This window comes from Oncorhynchus keta, unplaced genomic scaffold (assembly GCF_023373465.1).
Source record: "Oncorhynchus keta strain PuntledgeMale-10-30-2019 unplaced genomic scaffold, Oket_V2 Un_contig_238_pilon_pilon, whole genome shotgun sequence".
NCBI classification, from domain to species: Eukaryota; Metazoa; Chordata; class Actinopteri; order Salmoniformes; family Salmonidae; genus Oncorhynchus; species Oncorhynchus keta.
This window is the reverse complement of record NW_026283623.1, coordinates 35790-57135: the sequence shown is the minus strand read 5'-3', so window position 1 is coordinate 57135 and position 21346 is coordinate 35790. Positions and strand designations below refer to the sequence as shown.

Below are 21346 nucleotides of genomic sequence, written 5' to 3'. Positions count from 1 at the left end.
TAACGTTTCTTTGAACCAACCTAATATTGAACGAGTCAAATTAGTGATTTTTATCTGTCTGTGTCTCTCTCATTTCAGAACGGCGGCATGATCGAAAACACGTTATATCTTTCCATTCCGTTGATTGGTTGACATGAGATGATATTGGATTTGTGCTCATTTATTAATTAACAGGTGACACCAGCGCGCCTACCTTTATAAATCCATCCCCTACTGTCTCGTTAAAATGAATCAGTTCTGGCTGTTGAGTCCAAGGAGGACTAGGTCACAGTTGAGCAGCAGGTGACCAATGTTTATAACTGTTTCATTTATGGAATGCTTTGGGGAAAAAAACCTTCCTCATCCTTTGAGTTTGTCAAACAATTTGGTTTATGCAAGTTAATTTTTATCTACCTTTACCCCTTATTTCTCTGCCATTTTAAAACCTACTATGTAAAGGCAGTATGTGTAACCTGGAATTGGCATGTGTTTTAAACGTAGCGGATGTGAATATAACGACGAAGAGCCGACTTGACCATTTTGAGATGCTACCCCGTGTGGTTCATACTAGGCCTACACCCTTTGAGTAAAAGGGTCATTTTTTTTTTTTTCAGACCGATTCCTCAAAAGGTAATTGATCCTGTTTTGGGCTCCAGTTCCCCTGCAGGTAGCAGTAGTTCAGGACTCTTGTTGACCACGATGTCAACAGGTGGTCCTACACCACATGACATCACCCAGCACCGTAACGGCCACTGTGCAGACTATACTGTACGTTTTACCTGACCAATCATATCGTTATTATCCTATGATTTTATATATATGTATATTTATATTTATTTATTTTAACTGTTGTGAATATACTATGTCTGTAAGGATGACAGACTCATTTCCCCATGAGGGGATGAATTCACGTTCATCTCAGGGGTCGTGGGCTGGTTGGTAATCATCTTGTCCTGCTGCTGTGGAGAGTCCCAGTCTTTATCGGCAACAACATAGCGATGGCTCAGATCTTCTGGGAGAGGCTGTGGATGATACTGTGGCGTGCAGAGTACTGGACAGATGCAAGGTCAGAGGGCCAAAGATTTCTCCGTATTCCCTATGTAGTGCACTATTCTTTCTCCGTATTCCCTATATAGTGCACTATTCTTTCTCCGTATTCCCTATATAGTGCACTATTCTTTCTCCGTATTCCCTATATAGTGCACTATTCTTTCTCCGTTTCTCCGTATTCCCTATATAGTGCACTATTCTTTTTTAGACCAGATACTTTGGGGAATACGCTGCCATTTTGAATACAACAAGTGACATAAGTGGAGGCATCACTAGTTAATGCAAAGATGTTGTATTTTCAGGAACAAGCACATTTTCTAAAGACTATTTCTCTGACTGGTGTTTCATTCACTTTTTAAAGATGGTCCTTCTGTGGCACAGTTGGTAGAGCATGGCGCTTGTAACGCCAGGGTAGTGGGTTCGATTCCCGGGACCACCCATACATAGAATGTATGCACACATGACTGTAAGTCGCTTTGGATAAAAGCGTCTGCTAAATGGCATATATTATTATATTATTATTATATTATGGTGAGTAGACATTTTAACCTACATACACAAAGTGATGGTTCATATTAACAGTTGAGGTATCAGCATGACTTCCTCTTCTCTTCCTGGTCAAGGTGTACGGACTCCATGTTGACTCTCCCCAGAGACCTGCAGAACCATCATCTCCATCTTGGTCTCCAGCATCGCCGGGATGGGGAAAGTGCAACAGCTGCTCGGCGCGAGGGTTCCGGAACCGAGGCCCAGGTTGCCACGGCAGCTGGGATTCTGTTCCCGATTTGCCGGGGTGCTGAGTCTGTCTCTCAGCTGGACAGCTCAGTGTCATCATTGACTTCTATAATCCTCTGGAACACCAAGGCTTAAAGAGCTGGGTGCAGCATTAGACCAGGGTCCTATTCCCTATATAGTGCACTACTTTAGACCAGGGCCCTATATAGTACACTACTTTAGACCAGGGCCCTATATAGTGCACTACTTTAGACCAGGGCCCTATAGAACCCTATTCCCTATATAGTGCACTACTTTAGACCAGGGTCCACTGACAGCTTTCTGTTTCAGACTGAAGATCTAATGAAGTTCCTTGTAAATCTGATGAAATAAAGGTATTTATTTATTTACACTTTCTCAAAACGAGAGGATAGCAGAAAAACAAAGATGACTGTTGGGCCGAACAACTCCCTGCAGGAGCGTAGCTCCCAGGACAAGAGTTGGCCACCACATCACAGCTCTAAGATATGAGGGCCGTGTTCACAAAGCATCTCAGAACAGGAGTGCTGATCTAGCATCAGTTTTGGCTTTAGGTTATAATGGATAAGAGGGACCTGATCCTAGATCAGCACTACTACTGATCATAATGAATAAGAGGGGACCTGATCCTAGATCATAATGAATAAGAGGGTACCTGATCCTAGATCATAATGAATAAGAGGGTACCTGATCCTAGATCATAATGAATAAGAGGGTACCTGATCCTAGATCATAATGAATAAGAGGGACCTGATCCTAGATCATAATGAATAAGAGGGGACCTGATCCTAGATCATAATGAATAAGAGGGTACCTGATCCTAGATCATAATGAATAAGAGGGTACCTGATCCTAGATCATAATGAATAAGAGGGTACCTGATCCTAGATCATAATGAATAAGAGGGGACCTGATCCTAAATCATATTGAATAAGAGGGGACCTGATCCTAGATCATAATGAATAAGAGGGACCTGATCCTAAATCATATTGAATAAGAGGGGACCTGATCCTAGATCATAATGAATAAGAGGGTACCTGATCCTAGATCATAATGAATAAGAGGGGACCTGATCCTAGATCATAATGAATAAGAGGGGACCTGATCCTAGATCATAATGAATAAGAGGGGACCTGATCCTAGATCATAATGAATAAGAGGGGACCTGATCCTAAATCATATTGAATAAGAGGGGACCTGATCCTAGATCATAATGAATAAGAGGGGACCTGATCCTAGATCATAATGAATAAGAGGTGACCTGATCCTAGATCATAATGAATAAGAGGTGAACTGATCCTAGATCATAATGAATAAGAGGGGACCTGATCCTAGATCATAATGAATAAGAGGGGACCTGATCCTAGATCATAATGAATAAGAGGGGACCTGATCCTAGATCAGCACGACCACTCTGAGAGGCTTTGTGAGTACGAGCCCTGTTAAAGTCCCCTACTGGTTCAGACAGTGGCGTCATTACCGACAGACATGTAATAACATTGAGATCCAGTCGGCCTCAGAAGCCCAGGTTTCCGTGACATTTGGAAGGACGGCCTCGCTAGACGAAGACGCAGTAGTGTCTCACACACCTGTGTAAAACTCCCCCTTGAGATCCACACACACACACACACACACACACACACACACACCTTGCAGTCCCGCTGTTGTACGGACCTGTTCTGGAAAGGTGGGGCTAAGTGGGGGGACAGGGAGAGATGTGGCTAAGTGGGGGACAAGGAGAGGTGGGGCTAAGTGGGGGGTACAAGGAGAGGTGGGGCTAAGGGGGGACAGGGAGAGGTGGGGCTAAGTGGGGGGACAGGGAGAGGTGGGGCTAAGTGGGGGGGACAGGGAGAGGTGGGGCTAAGTGGGGGGACAGGGAGAGGTGGGGCTAAGTGGGGGACAGGGAGAGGTGGGGCTAAGTGGGGGATAGGGAGAGGTGGGGCTAAGTGGGGGGGACAGGGAGAGGTGGGGCTAAGGGGGGGACAGGGAAAGGTGGGGCTAAGTGGGGGACAGGGAGAGGTGGGGCTAAGTGGGGGATAGGGAGAGGTGGGGCTAAGTGGGGATAGGGAGAGGTGGGGCTAAGTGGGGGACAGGGAGAGGTGGGGCTAAGGGGGGACACAGGGAGAGGTGGGGCAAAGGGGGGACAGGGAGAGGTGGGGCTAAGTGGGGGATAGGGAGAGGTGGGGCTAAGTGGGGGACACAGGGAGAGGTGGGGCTAAGTGGGGGACACAGGGAGAGGTGGGGCTAAGTGGGGGACACAGGGAGAGGTGGGGCTAAGTGGGGGACAGGGAGAGGTAGGGCTAAGTGGGGGACAGGGAGAGGTGGGGCTAAGTGGGGGGACAGGGAGAGGTGGGGCTAAGTGGGGGACAGGGAGAGGTGGGGCTAAGTGGGGGACAGGGAGAGGTGGGGCTAAGTGGGGGGACAGGGAGAGGTGGGGCTAAGTGGGGGGACAGGGAGAGGTGGGGCTAAGGGGGGGGACAGGGAGAGGTGGGGCTAAGTGGGGGGACAGGGAGAGGTGGGGCTAAGGGGGGCTGGGGGGGACAGGGAGAGGTGGGGCTAAGTGGGGGGACAAGGAGAGGTGGGGCTAAGGGGGGGGACAGGGAGAGGTGGGGCTAAGTGGGGGGCAGGGAAAGGTGGGGCTAAGACAGGGAGAGGTGGGGCTAAGTGGGGGATAGGGAGAGGTGGGGCTAAGGGGGGACAGGGAGAGGTGGGGCTAAGTGGGGGGACAGGGAAAGGTGGGGCTAAGTGGGGGGACAGGGAGAGGTGGGGCTAAGTGGGGGATAGGGAAAGGTGGGGCTAAGTGGGGGACAGGGAGAGGTGGGGCTAAGTGGGGGATAGGGAGAGGTGGGGCTAAGTGGGGGACAGGGAGAGTTGGGGCTACTGAAAGGTTCATGCATTCAAAATGAAAAGATATGACTGACAATGAGTATAATCATCAGTTAGACGCAATTCAACTTTCCCGTTTCTTTTTTAATTGATAGGCTGTTATTAACTTTAAATCTGGATAAATCCCGTGACCTTTTGGAGCACTGACCTGGAACTAAAGCAGCATTCTCCTTTACTTCCTGTTCTAGAACTCCACACAGGTGGAAAACCTGTTGGGGCGCGTTCAGTAGGACGAAAACGTTTTGCAACGTTCAGATAGGAATGTGCTATACAGAACGAAAACAGGCCTCTCTGACGTGTAGAATGAGACTCTTATTCGTTACATTTTATTGTATCAGCAACGTTCTGCAGCGTTAGGCTACTGAACGTGGTGGCCCTGTTATTCAAAACTCACTCTCCTTGTGTGGCCCACTGCGTAGACCCAATACACAGCAGGACCTCTACAACTACATCAAGTGCCATCTATAGTCATATAGACTATATATATATATATATATATAAATAGAATAGTGTCACTATATCCCAGAAAAGGCATGTCAGAAACTGAGCAGGGGGAGTCGTGTGTGTGTGTGTGTGTGTGTGTCCAGGCACAGGGTGTGTGTGTGTGTGTGTGTGTGTCCAGGCACAGGGTGTGTGTGTGTGTGTGTTAGTCCACTCCCAAGGCTTTGAGCTGTCGTTCGATGTCTTCGTCTGAGATGCCGTCTGATTTGGTGGCAGAAGAGGTGGGTTTGTTTCTGCTGGTTGAAGGAGCGTTCACCATCTACGATCAATAAGAACAACGAGTGAATCAACTCGACCTTGATTCTCCCGAGTGAATCAACTCAACCGTGAATCAACTCAACCTTGATTCTCCCAAAGTGAATCAACTCAACCTTGATTCTCCCAAAGTGAATCAACTCAACCTTGATTCTCCCAAAGTGAATCAACTCAACCTTGATTCTCCCGAGTGAATCAACTCAACCTTGATTCTCCCAAGTGAATCAACTCAACCTTGATTCTCCCGAGTGAATCAACTCAACCTTGATTCTCCCAAAGTGAATCAACTCAACCTTGATTCTCCCGAGTGAATCAACTCAACCTTGATTCTCCCATCAACTCAACCTTGATTCTCCCAAGTGAATCAACTCAACCTTGATTCTCCCAAGTGAATCAACTCAACCTTGATTCCCAAGTGAATCAACTCAACCTTGAGTGAATCAACTCAACCTTGATTCTCCCAAAGTGAATCAACTCAACCTTGATTCTCCCAAGTGAATCAACTCAACCTTGATTCTCCCAAGTGAATCAACTCAACCTTGATTCTCCCAAAGTGAATCAACTCAACCTTGATTCTCCCAAAGTGAATCAACTCAACCTTGATTCTCCCAAGTGAATCAACTCAACCTTGATTCTCCCAAGTGAATCAACTCAACCTTGATTCTCCCAAGTGAATCAACTCAACCTTGATTCTCCCGAGTGAATCAACTCAACCTTGATTCTCCCAAGTGAATCAACTCAACCTTGATTCTCCCAAAGTGAATCAACTCAACCTTGATTCTCCCAAAGTGAATCAACTCAACCTTGATTCTCCCAAGTGAATCAACTCAACCTTGATTCTCCCAAGTGAATCAACTCAACCTGATTCTCCCAAAACTCAACCTGTGAATCAACTCAACCTTGATTCTCCCAAAGTGAATCAACTCAACCTTGATTCTCCCAAGTGAATCAACTCAACCTTGATTCTCCCAAAGTGAATCAACTCAACCTTGATTCTCCCAAAGTGAATCAACTCAACCTTGATTCTCCCAAGTGAATCAACTCAACCTAAGTGAATCAACTCAACCTTGATTCTCCCAAAGTGAATCAACTCAACCTTGATTCTCCCAAAGTGAATCAACTCAACCTTGATTCTCCCAAAAACTGAATCAACTCAACCTTGATTCTCCCAAAGTGAATCAACTCAACCTTGATTCTCCCAAAGTGAATCAACTCAACCTTGATTCTCCCAAGTGAATCAACTCAACCTTGATTCTCCCAAAGTGAATCAACTCAACCTTGATTCTCCCAAAGTGAATCAACTCAACCTTGATTCTCCCAAGTGAATCAACTCAACCTTGTGAATCAACTCAACCTTGACCTCCCAAGTGAATCAACTCAACCTTGATTCTCCCAACTCAACCTTGATTCTCCCAACCAGTGAATCAACTCAACTCCCAACAACTCAACCTTGATTCTCCCAAAGTGAATCAACTCAACCTTGATTCCCATTCAACCCAACCTTGATTCTCCCAAGTGAATCAACTCAACCTGATTCTCCCAAAGTGAATCAACTCAACCTTGATTCTCCCAAGTGAATCAACTTTATTCTCCCAAACAACTCAACCTGATTCTCCCAAAGTGAATCAACTCAACCTTGATTCTCCCAAGTGAATCAACTCAACCTTGATTCTCCCAAGTGAATCAACTCAACCTGATTCTCCCAAAATCAACTCAACCTGATTCTCCCAAGAATCAACTCAACCTTGATTCTCCCAAGTGAATCAACTCAACCTTGATTCTCCCAAAGTGAATCAACTCAACCTTGATTCTCCCAAAGTGAATCAACTCAACCTTGATTCTCCCAAGTGAATCAACTCAACCTTTCTCCCAAAGAATCAACTCAACCTCTCCCAAGAATCAACACACAACCTCATGAATCAACTCAACCTTGATTCTCCCGAGTGAATCAACTCAACCTTGATTCTCCCAAGTGAATCAACTCAACCTTGATTGTCCCAAGTGAATCAACTCAACCTTGATTGTCCCAAGTGAATCAACTCAACCTTGATTGTCCCAAGTGAATCAACTCAACCTTGATTCTCCCGAGTGAATCAACTCAACCTTGATTCTCCCAAGTGAATCAACTCAACCTTGATTCTCCCAAGTGAATCAACTCAACCTGATTCTCCCAAGTGAATCAACTCACCTTGATTCTCCCAAGTGAATCAACTCGACCTTGATTCTCCCAAGTGAATCAACTCGACCTTGATTCTCCCAAGTGAATCAACTCGACCTTGATTCTCCCAAGTGAATCAACTCGACCTTGATTCTCCCAAGTGAATCAACTCAACCTTGATTCTCCCAAGTGAATCAACTCAACCTTGATTCTCCCAAGTGAATCAACTCAACCTTGATTCTCCCAAGTGAATCAACTCAACCTTGATTCTCCCAAGTGAATCAACTCAACCTTGATTCTCCCAAGTGAATCAACTCAACCTTGATTCTCCCAAGTGAATCAACTCAACCTTGATTCTCCCAAGCATACACCATTCATAGTATTTCCACAGGACTTAGTGTCCTGTCCAGGGGGTGTCCTGGTACATCAAGCTGTCTCACTACAGGAGATAGACTAGTGTCCTGTCCAGGGGGTGTCCTGGTACATCAAGCTGTCTCACTACAGGATATAGACTAGTGTCCTGTCCAGGGGGTGTCCTGGTACATCAAGCTGTCTCACTACAGGATATAGACTAGTGTCCTGTCCAGGGGGTGTCCTGGTACATCAAGCTGTCTCACTACAGGATATAGACTAGTGTCCTGTCCAGGGGGTGTCCTGGTACATCAAGCTGTCTCACTACAGGATATAGACTAGTGTCCTGTCCAGGGGGTGTCCTGGTACATCAAGCTGTCTCACTACAGGAGATAGACTAGTGTCCTGTCCAGGGGGTGTCCTGGTACATCAAGCTGTCTCACTACAGGATATAGACTAGTGTCCTGTCCAGGGGGTGTCCTGGTACATCAAGCTGTCTCACTACAGAAACAGGAGATAGACTAGTGTCCTGTCCAGGGGTGTCCTGGTACATCAAGCTGTCTCACTACAGGATATAGACTAGTGTCCTGTCCAGGGGGTGTCCTGGTACATCAAGCTGTCTCACTACAGGATATAGACTAGTGTCCTGTCCAGGGGGTGTCCTGGTACATCAAGCTGTCTCACTACAGAAACAGGAGATAGACTAGTGTCCTGTCCAGGGGGTGTTCTGGTACATCAAGCTGTCTCACTACAGGATATAGACTAGTGTCCTGTCCAGGGGGTGTCCTGGTACATCAAGCTGTCTCACTACAGAAACAGGAGATAGACTAGTGTCCTGTCCAGGGGGTGTCCTGGTACATCAAGCTGTCTCACTACAGAAACAGGAAATTCAGCTCCTGCCCTATGGGCCATTCTGGCTCAGACAAGGCTAACTTACTTTACAGAGTATTCCCATAGAGCTGCAGAATGACATCCCCAGTAGGACCCTAACCCAGTAGGACCCTAACCCAGTGGGACCCTAACCCAGTGGGACCCTAACCCAGTGGGACCCTAACCCAGTGGGACCCTAACCCAGTGGGACCCTAACCCAGTGGGACCCTAACCCAGTAGGACCCTAACCCAGTGGGACCCTAACCCAGTTGAACCCTTGTCAGCCAATCAGCATTCAGGGCTGGATCCAGACAGTTTATAATGCTAGATACAGGTCCAGTTTCCCAGACACTGACGAACCCTGGTTCTAGTTCAGATCTATATCTGGGAAACCAGCCCGAAGGATCTCGTTCAGGGTTTAGTCTCTGGATTTATTCTGGCTTTATTAAAAATCAGGTACATCATCGAGAACACTTTTATTTGACAATAAAAACACCAATGTCTCACCTTTCCTGATATCTCGATGCCGATCTCGTCCAGAACCTGGTTAACGATGCTATCAGACTCCTCCTCGTCTCCAGACTCGTCAAAGATCTCGTCCAGCGTGTCGTTAACTGAGAGAAGGAGACAGAGAGATGACTCCTATTAAAACACACACACACACACACACACACACACACTACCGGTCAAAAGTCTGGACACACCTACTCATTCAAGGTTTTTTTTTTACTTTTACTATTTTCTACATTGTAGTAAAATAGTTAAGACATCAAAACTATGAAATATCACATATGGAGTCATGTAGTAACCAAATCAAAATATTTTATATTTGAGATTCTTCAAAGTAGCCACCCTTTGCCTTGATGACAGCTTTGCAACACTCTTAGCATTCTCTCAACCAGCTTCACCTGGAATGCTTTTCCAACAGTCTTGAAGGAGTTCCCACATATGCTGAGCACTTGTTGGCTGCTTTTCATTCAATCTGCGGTCCAACTCATCCCAAACCATCTCAATTGGGTTGAGGTCGGGTGATTGTGTAGGGCGATGTTGGTTTTGTGTGCTTTAAAATTCTAAATAAAATCACAGACACCAGCAGAGCACCCCCACACCTCCTCCTCCATGCTTCAATGTGGGAACCACAAATGGGGAGGTCATCCGTTTACCTACTCTGCGTCTCAAAGACACCGCGGTTGGAACCAACATTCTTCACCAGTCTAATGTCCATTTGCTCGTGTTTCTTTGCCCAATCAAGTCTCTTCTTATTATTGGTGTCCTTTAGTAGTGGTTTCTGTGCAGCAATTCGACCGTGAAGGTCTGATTCACGCAGTCTCCTCTGAACAGTTGATGTTGAGATGTGTCTGTTATTTGAACTCTGTGAAGCAGTTATTTGGGCAATTTCTGAGGCTGGTAACTCTAATGAACTTATCCTCTGCAGCAGAGGGAACTCTAATGACCTTATCCTCTGCAGCAGAGGGAACTCTAATGAACTTATCCTCTGCAGCAGAGGGAACTCTAATGAACTTATCCTCTGCAGCAGAGGGAACTCTAATGAACTTATCCTCTGCAGCAGAGGGAACTCTAATGATGTACTTATTGACTCTGCAGTCAGAGGGAACCTTCATGTCTTAAAGTGATGTACTTATCCTCTGCAGCAGAGGGAACTCATAATGAACTTATCCTCTGCAGCAGAGATGGATCTCTGGTATTGTCTTCCTTTCCTGATGGACTGTTGTATTGACTCATTAAAGAGAGCCAGTTTCATCATAGCGCTTCATGTCTTAAAGTAATGATGGTTTGTATTGACTGACCTTCATGTCTTAAAGAAGAAACTTTCAAAGTTCTTGAAATGTTCCCTATTGACTGACCTCCATGTCTTAAAGTAATGATGGACTGTTGTATTGACTGACCTTCATGTCTTAAAGTAATGATGGACTGTTGTATTGACTGACCTTCATGTCTTAAAGTAATGATGGACTGTTGTATTGACTGACCTTCATGTCTTAAAGTAATGATGGACTGTTGTATTGACTGACCTTCATGTCTTAAAGTAATGATGGACTGACCTTCATGTCTTAAAGTAATGATGGACTGTTGTATTGACTGACCTTCATGTCTTAAAGTAATGATGGACTGTTGTATTGACTGACCTTCATGTCTTAAAGTAATGATGGACTGACCTTCATGTCTTAAAGTAATGATGGACTGTTGTATTGACTGACCTTCATGTCTTAAAGTAATGATGGACTGTGTCTTAAAGTATGATGGACTGACCTTCATGTCTTAAAGTAATGATGGACTGTTGTATTGACTGACCTTCATGTCTTAAAGTAATGATGGACTGTTGTATTGACTGACCTTCATGTCTTAAAGTAATGATGGACTGTTGTATTGACTGACCTTCATGTCTTAAAGTAATGATGGACTGTTGTATTGACTGACCTTCATGTCTTAAAGTAATGATGGACTGACCTTGACATGTCTTAAAGTAATGATGGATGGACTGTTGTATTGACTGACCTTCATGTCTTAAAGTAATGATGGACTGACCTTCATGTCTTAAAGTAATGATGGACTGTTGTATTGACTGACCTTCATGTCTTAAAGTAATGATGGACTGTTGTATTGACTGACCTTCATGTCTTAAAGTAATGATGGACTGTTGTATTGACTGACCTTCATGTCTTAAAGTAATGATGGACTGTTGTATTGACTGACCTTCATGTCTTAAAGTAATGATGGACTGTTGTATTGACTGACCTTCATGTCTTAAAGTAATGATGGACTGTCGTTTCTCTCTGCTTATTTGAGCTGTTCTTGCCATAATATGGACTTGGGTCTGTTACCCAATAGGGCTTTCTTCTGTATACCACCCCTACATTGTCAACACAACTGATTGGCTCAAATGCATTAAGGAAAGAAAGAAATCCCTCTAATTAACATAAGGCACAGCTGTTAATTGAAATGCAATAATAGCATGTAGTACACTATATAGGTATTAATAGCATGTAGTACACTATATAGGTATTAATAGCACGTAGTACACTATATAGGTATTAATAGCATGCAGTACACTATATAGGTATTAATAGCACGCAGTACACTATATAGGTATTAATAGTAGTATTAATAGTAGTACACGATATAGGTATTAATAGTAGTACACGATATAGGTATTAATAGTAGTACACGATATAGGTATTAACAGTAGTACACTATATAGGTATTAATAGCATGTAGTACACTATATAGGTATTAATAGCATGTAGTACACTATATAGGTATTAATAGCATGTAGTACACTATATAGGTATTAATAGCATGTAGTACACTATATAGGTATTAATATAGTACACTATATAGTATTAATAGCATAGTACACTATATAGGTATTAATAGCATGCAGTACACTATATAGGTATTAATAGCATGTAGTACACTATATAGGTATTAATAGTATTAATAGGTATTAATAGCAGTACACTATATAGGTATTAATAGCATGTAGTACACTATATAGGTATTAATAGCAGTACACTATATAGGTATTAATAGCATGTAGTACACTATATAGGTATTAATAGCATGTAGTACACTATATAGGTATTAATAGCATGTAGTACACTATATAGGTATTAATAACATGTAGTACACTATATAGGTATTAATAGCATGTAGTACACTATATAGGTATTAATAGTATGTAGTACACTATATAGGTATTAATTAATAGCATGTAGTACACTATATAGGTATTAATAGCATGTAGTACACTATATAGGTATTAATAGCATGTACACTATATAGGTATTAATAGCATGTAGTACACTATATAGGTATTAATAGCATGTAGTACACTATATAGGTATTAATAGCATGTAGTACAGGTATTAATAGCTATATAGGTATTAATAGCACTATATAGGTATTAATAGTAGTACACTATATAGGTATTAATAGCATGGTATTAATAGTACACTATATAGGTATTAATAGCATGTAGTACACTATATAGGTATTAATAGCATGTAGTACACTATATAGGTATTAATAGCATGTAGTACACTATATAGGTATTAATAGCATGTAGTACACTATATAGGTATTAATAGCATGTAGTACACTATATAGGTATTAATAGCATGTAGTACACTATATAGGTATTAATAGCATGTAGTACACTATATAGGTATTAATAGCATGTAGTACACTATATAGGTATTAATAGCATGTAGTACACTATATAGGTATTAATAGCATGTAGTACACTATATAGGTATTAATAGCATGTAGTACACTATATAGGTATTAATAATAGCATGTAGTAGTACAGTACTATATAGGTATTAATAGCATGTAGTACACTATATAGGTATTAATAGCATGTAGTACACTATATAGGTATTAATAGCATGTAGTACACTATATAGGTATTAATAGCATGTAGTACACTATATAGGTATTAATAGGTATTAATAGCATGTAGTACACTATATAGGTATTAATAGCATGTAGTACACTATATAGGTACACACTATATAGGTATTAATAGTAGTACATAGGTATACACTATATAGGTATTAATAGCATGTAGTACACTATATAGGTATTAATAGTATGTAGTACACTATATAGGTATTAATAGCATGTAGTACACTATATAGGTATTAATAGCATGTAGTACACTATATAGTACACTATATAGGTATTAATAGCATGTAGTACACTATATAGGTATTAATAGCATGTAGTACACTATATAGGTATTAATAGCATGTAGTACACTATATAGGTATTAATAGCATGTAGTACACTATATAGGTATTAATAGCATGTAGTACACTATATTAGGTATTAATAGCATGTAGTACACTATATAGGTATTAATAGCATGTAGTACACTATATAGGTATTAATAGCATGTAGTACACTATATAGGTATTAATAGCATGTAGTACACTATATAGGTATTAATAGCATGTAGTACACTATATAGGTATTAATAGCATGCAGTACACTATATAGGTATTAATAGCATACACTATATAGGTATTAATAGCATGTAGTACACTATATAGGTATTAATAGCATGTAGTACACTATATAGATATTAATAGCATGTAGTACACTATATAGGTATTAATAGCATGTAGTACACTATATAGGTATTAATAGCATGTAGTACACTATATAGGTAATAATAGCATGTAGTACACTATATAGGTATTAATAGCATGCAGTACACTATATAGGTATTAATAGCATGTAGTACACTATATAGGTATTAATAGTATGTAGTACACTAAATATATATATATACAGTGCCTTGCGAATGTATTCGGCCCCCTTGAACTTTGCGACCTTTTGCCACATTTCAGGCTTCAAACAAAGATATAAAACTGTATTTTTTTGTGAAGAATCAACAACAAGTGGGACACAATCATGAAGTGGAACGACATTTATTGGATATTTCAAACTTTTTTAACAAATCAAAAACTGAAAAATTGGGCGTGCAAAATTATTCAGCTCCCTTAAGTTAATACTTTGTAGCGCCACCTTTTGCTGCGATTACAGCTGTAAGTCGCTTGGGGTATGTCTCTATCAGTTTTGCACATCGAGAGACTGACATTTTTTCCCATTCCTCCTTGCAAAACAGCTCGAGCTCAGTGAGGTTGGATGGAGAGCATTTGTGAACAGCAGTTTTCAGTTCTTTCCACAGATTCTCGATTGGATTCAGGTCTGGACTTTGACTTGGCCATTCTAACACCTGGATATGTTTATTTTTTAACCATTCCATTGTAGATTTTGCTTTATGTTTTGGATCATTGTCTTGTTGGAAGACAAATCTCCGTCCCAGTCCCAGGTCTTTTGCAGACTCCATCAGGTTTTCTTCCAGAATGGTCCTGTATTTGGCTCCATCCATCTTCCCATCAATTTCAACCATCTTCCCTGTCCCTGCTGAAGAAAAGCAGGCCCAAACCATGATGCTGCCACCACCATGTTTGACAGTGGGGATGGTGTGTTCAGGGTCATGAGCTGTGTTGCTTTTACGCCAAACATAACATTTTGCATTGTTGCCAAAAAGTTCAATTTTGGTTTCATCTGACCAGAGCACCTTCTTCCACATGTTTGGTGTGTCTCCCAGGTGGCTTGTGGCAAACTTTAAACAACAGTTTTTATGGATATCTTGAAGAAATGGCTTTCTTCTTGCCACGTTTCCATAAAGGCCAGATTTGTGCAATATACGACTGACTGATTGTTGTCCTATGGACAGAGTCTCCCACCTCAGCTGTAGATCTCTGCAGTTCATCCAGAGTGATCATGGGCCTCTTGGCTGCATCTCTGATCAGTCTTCTCCTTGTATGAGCTGAAAGTTTAGAGGGACGGCCAGGTCTTGGTAGATTTGCAGTGGTCTGATACTCCTTCATTTCAATATTATCGCTAGCACAGTGCTCCTTGGGATGTTTAAAGCTTGGGAAATATTTTTGTATCCAAATCCGGCTTTAAACTTCTTCACAACAGTAACTCTGACCTGCCTGGTGTGTTCCTTGTTCTTCATGATGCTCTCTGCGCTTTTAACGGACCTCTGAGACTATCACAGTGCAGGTGCATTTATACGGAGACTTGATTACACACAGGTGGATTGTATTTATCATCATTAGTCATTTAGGTCAACATTGGGTCATTCAGAGATCCTCACTGAACTTCTGGAGAGAGTTTGCTGCACTGAAAGTAAAGGGGCTGAATAATTTTGCACGCCCAATTTTTCAGTTTTTGATTTGTTAAAAAAGTTTGAAATATCCAATAAATGTCGTTCCACTTCATGATTGTGTCCCACTTGTTGTTGATCCTTCACAACAAAATACAGTTTTATATCTTTATGTTTGAAGCCTGAAATGTGGCAAAAGGTCGCAAAGTTCAAGGGGCCGAATACTTTCGCAAGGCACTGTATATTATGCTACGTTAGCAGTCTTATCATCATGAGGACAACATAGAATGTGTAAAATAGATCCAGTCTTATCATCATGAGGACAACATAGAATGTGTAATATAGATCCAGTCTTATCATCATGAGGACAACATAGAATGTGTAATATAGATCCAGTCTTATCATCATGAGGACAACATAGAATGTGTAATATAGATCCAGTCTTATCATCATGAGGACAACATAGAATGTGTAATATAGATCCAGTCTTATCATCATGAGGACAACAACATAGAATGTGTAAAATAGATCCAGTCTTATCATCATGAGGACAACAACATAGAATGTGTAGTATAGATCCAGTCTTATCATCATGAGGACAACATAGAATGTGTAATATAGATCCAGTCTTACTCAGCTCCTCTGACATCTCCATCTTCATGTTCTCCTTCTGGAAGTTCTGCATGGTCTGTTGCATCTTCTGAGGGTCCATCTTCTTATTGACAGCCTGCATAGTCTGAGACGGGAGAGGAGAGAGAGTCACATGGACTGGTTACACTTTGCAAAAGGCAGGCGACACCCATTAAAATACAGCACACACAGAGACAGACAGGAGAGACAGACCAGAGACGCAGAGACAGAGACACAGACAGACAGGAGAGACAGACCAGAGACGCAGAGACAGAGACACAGACAGACCAGAGACACAGACAGAGACAGACTGACAGGACAGACACAGGAGAGACAGACAGAACGCTGTCCAAGGTGTCTACACTAGGTACATCACCCCCCTGTGGGAAGAAGAAGCAGCCCACTGATCCACACGAGGTACATCACCCCCCTGTGGGAAGAAGCAGCCCACTGACCCACACTAGGTACATCACCCCCTGTGGGAAGAAGAAGCAGCCCACTGACCCACACGAGGTACATCACACCCCCCCTGTGGGAAGAAGAAGCAGCCCACTGACCCACACTAGGTACATCACCCCCCGTGGGAAGCAGCCCACTGACCCACACGTACTTTGGTAGTGGTAGCCATGGCCCCTGCCATCTTCATCTGAGAGTTCATGAGTTTGGTCTGAGAGGACATGGAGGTGACCTTTGAACCGACGGCGTAGCTTCTGTTCTTCTGTCTCCTCAGCTGAACCAGCTGTTTGGCCAGGATGGTACACGCCTCCTTGTTCCCCGTCTTCGCCATCTTCTTAATCTCCATCTCCTGGGAGACAACGTGCATTCGGGAAAGTATTCAGACCCCTTGGACTTTTCACATATTTTGATACAGCATTCTAAAATTATTTAAATCGCCCCCCCCTCATCAATCTACCACACAATAGCCCATAATGACATCACAATAGCCCATAAGGACATCACAATAGCCCATAAGGACATCACAATAGCCCATAATGACATCACAATAGCCCATAATGACATCATAAAAGCCCATAATGACATCACAATAGCCCATAATGACATCATAAAAGCCCATAATGACATCACAATAGCCCATAATGACATCACAATAGCCCATAATGACAAAGCAAAAACAGGTTTTTAGAAATGCACTGGGTGAAGCATTTTTATTTATTTAACCTTTATTTAACCAGGCAAGTCAGTTAAGAACAAATTGTTATTTTCAATGACGGTCCTATGAACAGTGGGTTAACTGGTCTAGGAACAGTGGGTTAACTGCCTTGTTCAGGGGCAGAACGACAGATTTGTTTTTACCTTGTCAGCTCAGGGATTCGATCTAGCAACCTTTCAGGTTACTAGTCCAACACTCTAACCACTAGACTACCTGCCTCCTCTACACTCTAACCGCTAGACTACCTGCCTCCTCTACACTCTAACCGCTAGGCTACCTGCCTCCTCTACACTCTAACCGCTAGGCTACCTGCCTCCTCTACACTCTAACCGCTAGGCTACCTGCCTCCTCTACACTCTAACCGCTAGGCTACCTGCCTCCTCTACACTCTAACCGCTAGGCTACCTGCCTCCTCTACACTCTAACCGCTAGGCTACCTGCCTCCTCTACACTCTAACCGCTAGGCTACCTGCCTCCTCTACACTCTAACCACTAGGCTACCTGCCGCCCACCAGCGTGGTGGGCACTGTATACAAAAGACAAAGCTAGAAACCAAGACAGTAATCTGGGGCTGACTAGCCTGGGTGACAGCCTGTTTTCGCCATCATACCAACTTCTTGTCACTCCATCGTTATGTTTGGCATGAATGTAATGATGTCACAAACAGACTCAAGGTTTTCCACATGGACCCACAGAGCATCCGGAATGAATTCAGACCCCTTGACTTTTTTTTTTTACACATTTTCTTACATTACAGCCTTATTCTTAAATAAACTTATGGGTTTTTTTTTCTCATCAATCTACACACAATATCCCATAATGACAAAGTGAAAACAGGTTTAGATATTTTTACAAATGTATTACAAATTTTTAAAAACAGAAACCTTATTGATATAAGTATTCAGACCCTTTGCTATGAGACCTGACATTGAGCTCAGGTGCATCCTCTTTCCATTGATCATCCTTGCGATGTTTCTACAACTTGATTGGAGTCCATCTGTGGTAAATTCTAATGATTGGACATGATTTGGAAAGGCACACACCTGTCTATATAAGGTCCCACAGTTGACAGTGCATGTCAGAGCAAAAATCAAGCCATGAGGTTGAAGGAATCGTCCGTAGAGCTCCGAGACAGGAATGTGTCGAGGCACAGATCTGGGGAAGGGTACCAAAACATTTATGCAGAATTAAAGTTCCCCAAGAACACAGTGGCCTCAATCATTCTTAATTGGAAGAAGTGTGGAACCACCAAGACTCTTCCTAGAGCTGGTCGCCCGGCCAAACTGAGCAATCGGGGGAGAAGGGCCTTGGTCAGGGAGGTGACCAAGAACCTGATGGTCACTCTGACAGAGCTCCAGAGTTCCTCTGTGGAGATGGGAGAAATTTCCAGAAAGACAACCATCTCTGCAGCTCTCCACCAATCAGGCCTTCATGGTAGAGTGGCCAGACGGAAGCCACTCCTCAGTAAAAGTCACATAACAGCCCGCTTGGAGTTTGCCAAAAAGGCACCTAAAGGACCAATATTGAACTCTTTGGCCTGGAAGCCAAGCGTCACGTCTGGAGGAAACCAGGCACCACTCATCACCTGGCCAATACCGTCCCTACAGTGAAGCATGGTGGTGGCAGCATCACGTCTGGAGGAAACCAGGCACCACTCATCACCTGGCCAATACCATCCCTACAGTGAAGCATGGTGGTGGCAGCATCACGTCTGGAGGAAACCAGGCACCACTCATCACCTGGCCAATACCATCCCTACAGTGAAGCATGGTGGTGGCAGCATCACGTCTGGAGGAAACCAGGCACCACTCATCACCTGGCCAATACCATCCCTACAGTGAAGCATGGTGGTGGCAGCATCACATCTGGAGGAAACCAGGCACCACTCATCACCTGGCCAATACCATCCCTACAGTGAAGCATGGTGGTGGCAGCATCACGTCTGGAGGAAACCAGGCACCACTCATCACCTGGCCAATACCATCCCTACAGTGAAGCATGGTGGTGGCAGCATCACGTCTGGAGGAAACCAGGCACCACTCATCACCTGGCCAATACCATCCCTACAGTGAAGCATGGTGGTGGCAGCATCACATCTGGAGGAAACCAGGCACCACTCATCACCTGGCCCATACCATCCCTACAGTGAAGCATGGTGGTGGCAGCATCATGCGGTGGGGATGTTTTTCTGCAGCAGGGACTGGGAAACTTGTCAGTGTCGAGGGAAAGGGTACTGAGTAAAGGGTCTGAATACTGATGTAAAATGTGATATTTCAGTTATTTTTATTTTTTGTCATTATGTGGTAGTGTGTGTGTGTGTGTGTGTGTGTGTGTGTGTGTGTGTGTGTGTGTGTGTGTGTGTGTGTGTGTGTGTGTGTGTATTGAGGCAGTCTGAATACACTGTACATTATCCATGACTCAGATACTCTCTGTATTCACTACTACAGAACAGACTACTACTACACCCCCACCAGTTGTTTTTCCTGTTTCTCCAGGGAAGATCTGTCTCTGGTGATCTGTCTCTGGGTTCCTCTCAGCTCTTTGGTCTGCTCCTTTATCACATCTAGACACAACGGTGGGAGAGAAATTACAAGATCAGTACTAGGCCTTGGTAGCGGTGGGAAAGAAAACTACAAGATCAGTCGGTACTAGTTCTTGGCAAACAGAGGAGAAGAGAGAAACAATTGTTATTGTTTATTTCACTTGTTTTGGCCAAAACATACGTTTCCCATGTCAATGAAGCCCTTTGAATTGAGAGAGAGGAGACCGACGAGAGATCCACAGAGGGGATTCTACATCATCATCATCATCATCATCATGAAGAGACTGAAAATCCAAGTGACAGAACCGCCAAAAAGTCGGGAGAGCAAACCTCTCCTGTGGACTCCTCTTATCGCCACCCACTACGGCCAAAAGGACCAACAGTACGAACTGCTGATACGTTATTGTTGTTATGACTCTGTGCTACTCTATACAGACCAGCTTCCCTGTGTCCCCCCCCCCCCTTCAGATTACCTTCTAATTTAAGGACAAAAACTAAAACAAAGTTTATTCAACATTCTGACTTGTAATATGAATGTTCAGGAGTGCTGAGCCGAACTGTTAGACAGATGAGCAACGTTAAGTATTACACTCTCTTTATAATAAGAGACTGAAGCTAACTTTGCTAATGTCCGCTAGCTGAAACGCCGAGTCTGTGTACACTTACCATCTACTGTCTTTTTCTTGAAGAAGCCGGCCATGGTGACAGGGGATAATTTGGCCAAATAGCTATAATCCAATGCTATTTTAAAAGGACACCGGCTGTTAATTAAACCAGACCAGCGACTTGTTTATTTCCTGGTTCGGAGAGAAGCCGGAAGTGCAGCACTTTAATGGGGGCGTTCGAGACAGCCTGGAATAAAAGCGCTGCGCTCACACTGAGCCATGTCGCCTGGGTTGAAAGACATCCGCTAGGTGGCAGTAGATACCTAGTTCCAGCGTCACACCACACCCACAGCTGCATGGGGATACCCAGCCAAACACAGAGCTCTTTACAGACCTGTAAATAGCTTCCAGCTGACTCGATCTGTCTGTTCATGATTTGGGAATGGGTCTTGAATTTGAATAAGTATTGAGTTTTATTGCCAAGTGGGTGTTTCCTCCTGATAGTGACATTATGCTGTGTTCATAACAAGTGGGAACCAAGTGGGAATATTGCTTGCAAACTGGGTCAACGATTTGTGTGGTTTCAAGTGCTTTAAACTTGTTGAGAACGCCGATGTGGTTAATGGCAAACAGCCGCGGGGTCAACCATAAACTACAGCTTTCATGCTCCCAAACAAATTATAGAAAAATAAAATATATATTTTTTAAAACATACTCTTTGTCAGATGAAATCCTTACTTGAAAAAAATAACGTTCCTTAAATACAGCCACGGACTTGTTTCCTTGTTGAGATTCAATTGGCACATCGGCATTTTCTCGTGAGTTTCCATTTTAGATCAACATTAATGAGCAAATAGTCGGTGGTTGTTTTTTGATTAACGTTTATTTG

At 43.1% G+C, this 21346-nt stretch overlaps 2 protein-coding genes and 1 long non-coding RNA gene across 21 annotated transcripts; 1 reads left to right on the top strand and 2 right to left on the bottom strand.

Annotated features, from left to right (window-relative positions):
- Window positions 1–202: 202 nt before the first annotated feature.
- Window positions 203–2112, top strand: LOC127921875 (claudin-like protein ZF-A89). Of its 6 annotated transcripts, none has more exons than XM_052505455.1 (4): window positions 203–282; window positions 594–747; window positions 902–1045; window positions 1653–2112. In XM_052505455.1, exons 2-4 carry the CDS (start codon window positions 704–706, stop codon window positions 1897–1899), a joined length of 435 nt encoding a protein of 144 aa, XP_052361415.1. In that variant the 5' UTR covers window positions 203–282; window positions 594–703; the 3' UTR covers window positions 1900–2112. The 6 variants fall into 6 exon arrangements, 4 of the variants coding, with proteins under 4 accessions (XP_052361415.1, XP_052361416.1, XP_052361417.1 ...); XM_052505456.1 differs by having other exon boundaries at window positions 209–282; window positions 481–747; XM_052505457.1 differs by having other exon boundaries at window positions 235–282; window positions 636–747.
- Window positions 2113–2128: 16 nt separating this feature from the next.
- LOC127921876 (uncharacterized) lies at window positions 2129–3487 on the bottom strand. 14 transcript variants are annotated; one of them, XR_008109808.1, is made up of 5 exons: window positions 2980–3487; window positions 2788–2947; window positions 2661–2692; window positions 2533–2628; window positions 2129–2501 (listed from the first exon to the last, which is right to left on the bottom strand). It is a non-coding gene; the product is annotated as an uncharacterized LOC127921876 (long non-coding RNA). The 14 variants fall into 14 exon arrangements; XR_008109807.1 differs by having other exon boundaries at window positions 2533–2724; window positions 2820–2947; XR_008109805.1 differs by having other exon boundaries at window positions 2533–2692; window positions 2820–2947; window positions 3012–3487.
- Window positions 3488–4965: 1478 nt separating this feature from the next.
- LOC118382530 (charged multivesicular body protein 2b-like) lies at window positions 4966–20686 on the bottom strand. Its single transcript, XM_052505459.1, has 6 exons — window positions 20519–20686; window positions 19782–19873; window positions 16750–16944; window positions 16143–16245; window positions 9311–9417; window positions 4966–5428 (listed from the first exon to the last, which is right to left on the bottom strand). The coding sequence occupies exons 1-6, from the start codon at window positions 20550–20552 to the stop codon at window positions 5315–5317; spliced, it is 645 nt and encodes a 214-aa protein (XP_052361419.1). The 5' UTR covers window positions 20553–20686; the 3' UTR covers window positions 4966–5314.
- Between the last annotated feature and the right edge of the window lie 660 nt (window positions 20687–21346).

Bases quoted from the DNA above. Each gene is read 5' to 3' on its own strand.
- LOC127921875 (XM_052505455.1), top strand. From the start codon at position 704: ATGACATCACCCAGCACCGTAACGGCCACTGTGCAGACTATACT. The intron at 748-901 runs GTACGTTTTACC...CGTTCATCTCAG, and splicing joins GCCACTGTGCAGACTATACT to GGGTCGTGGGCTGGTTGGTA. The intron at 1,046-1,652 runs GTCAGAGGGCCA...TTCCTGGTCAAG, and splicing joins GAGTACTGGACAGATGCAAG to GTGTACGGACTCCATGTTGA.
- LOC118382530 (XM_052505459.1), bottom strand. From the start codon at position 20,552: ATGGCCGGCTTCTTCAAGAAAAAGACAGTAGATG. The intron at 19,874-20,518 runs GTAAGTGTACAC...CGTTGTGTCTAG, and splicing joins CAAGAAAAAGACAGTAGATG to ATGTGATAAAGGAGCAGACC. The intron at 16,246-16,749 runs GTACGTGTGGGT...CTCCCGTCTCAG, and splicing joins CCATGGCTACCACTACCAAA to ACTATGCAGGCTGTCAATAA.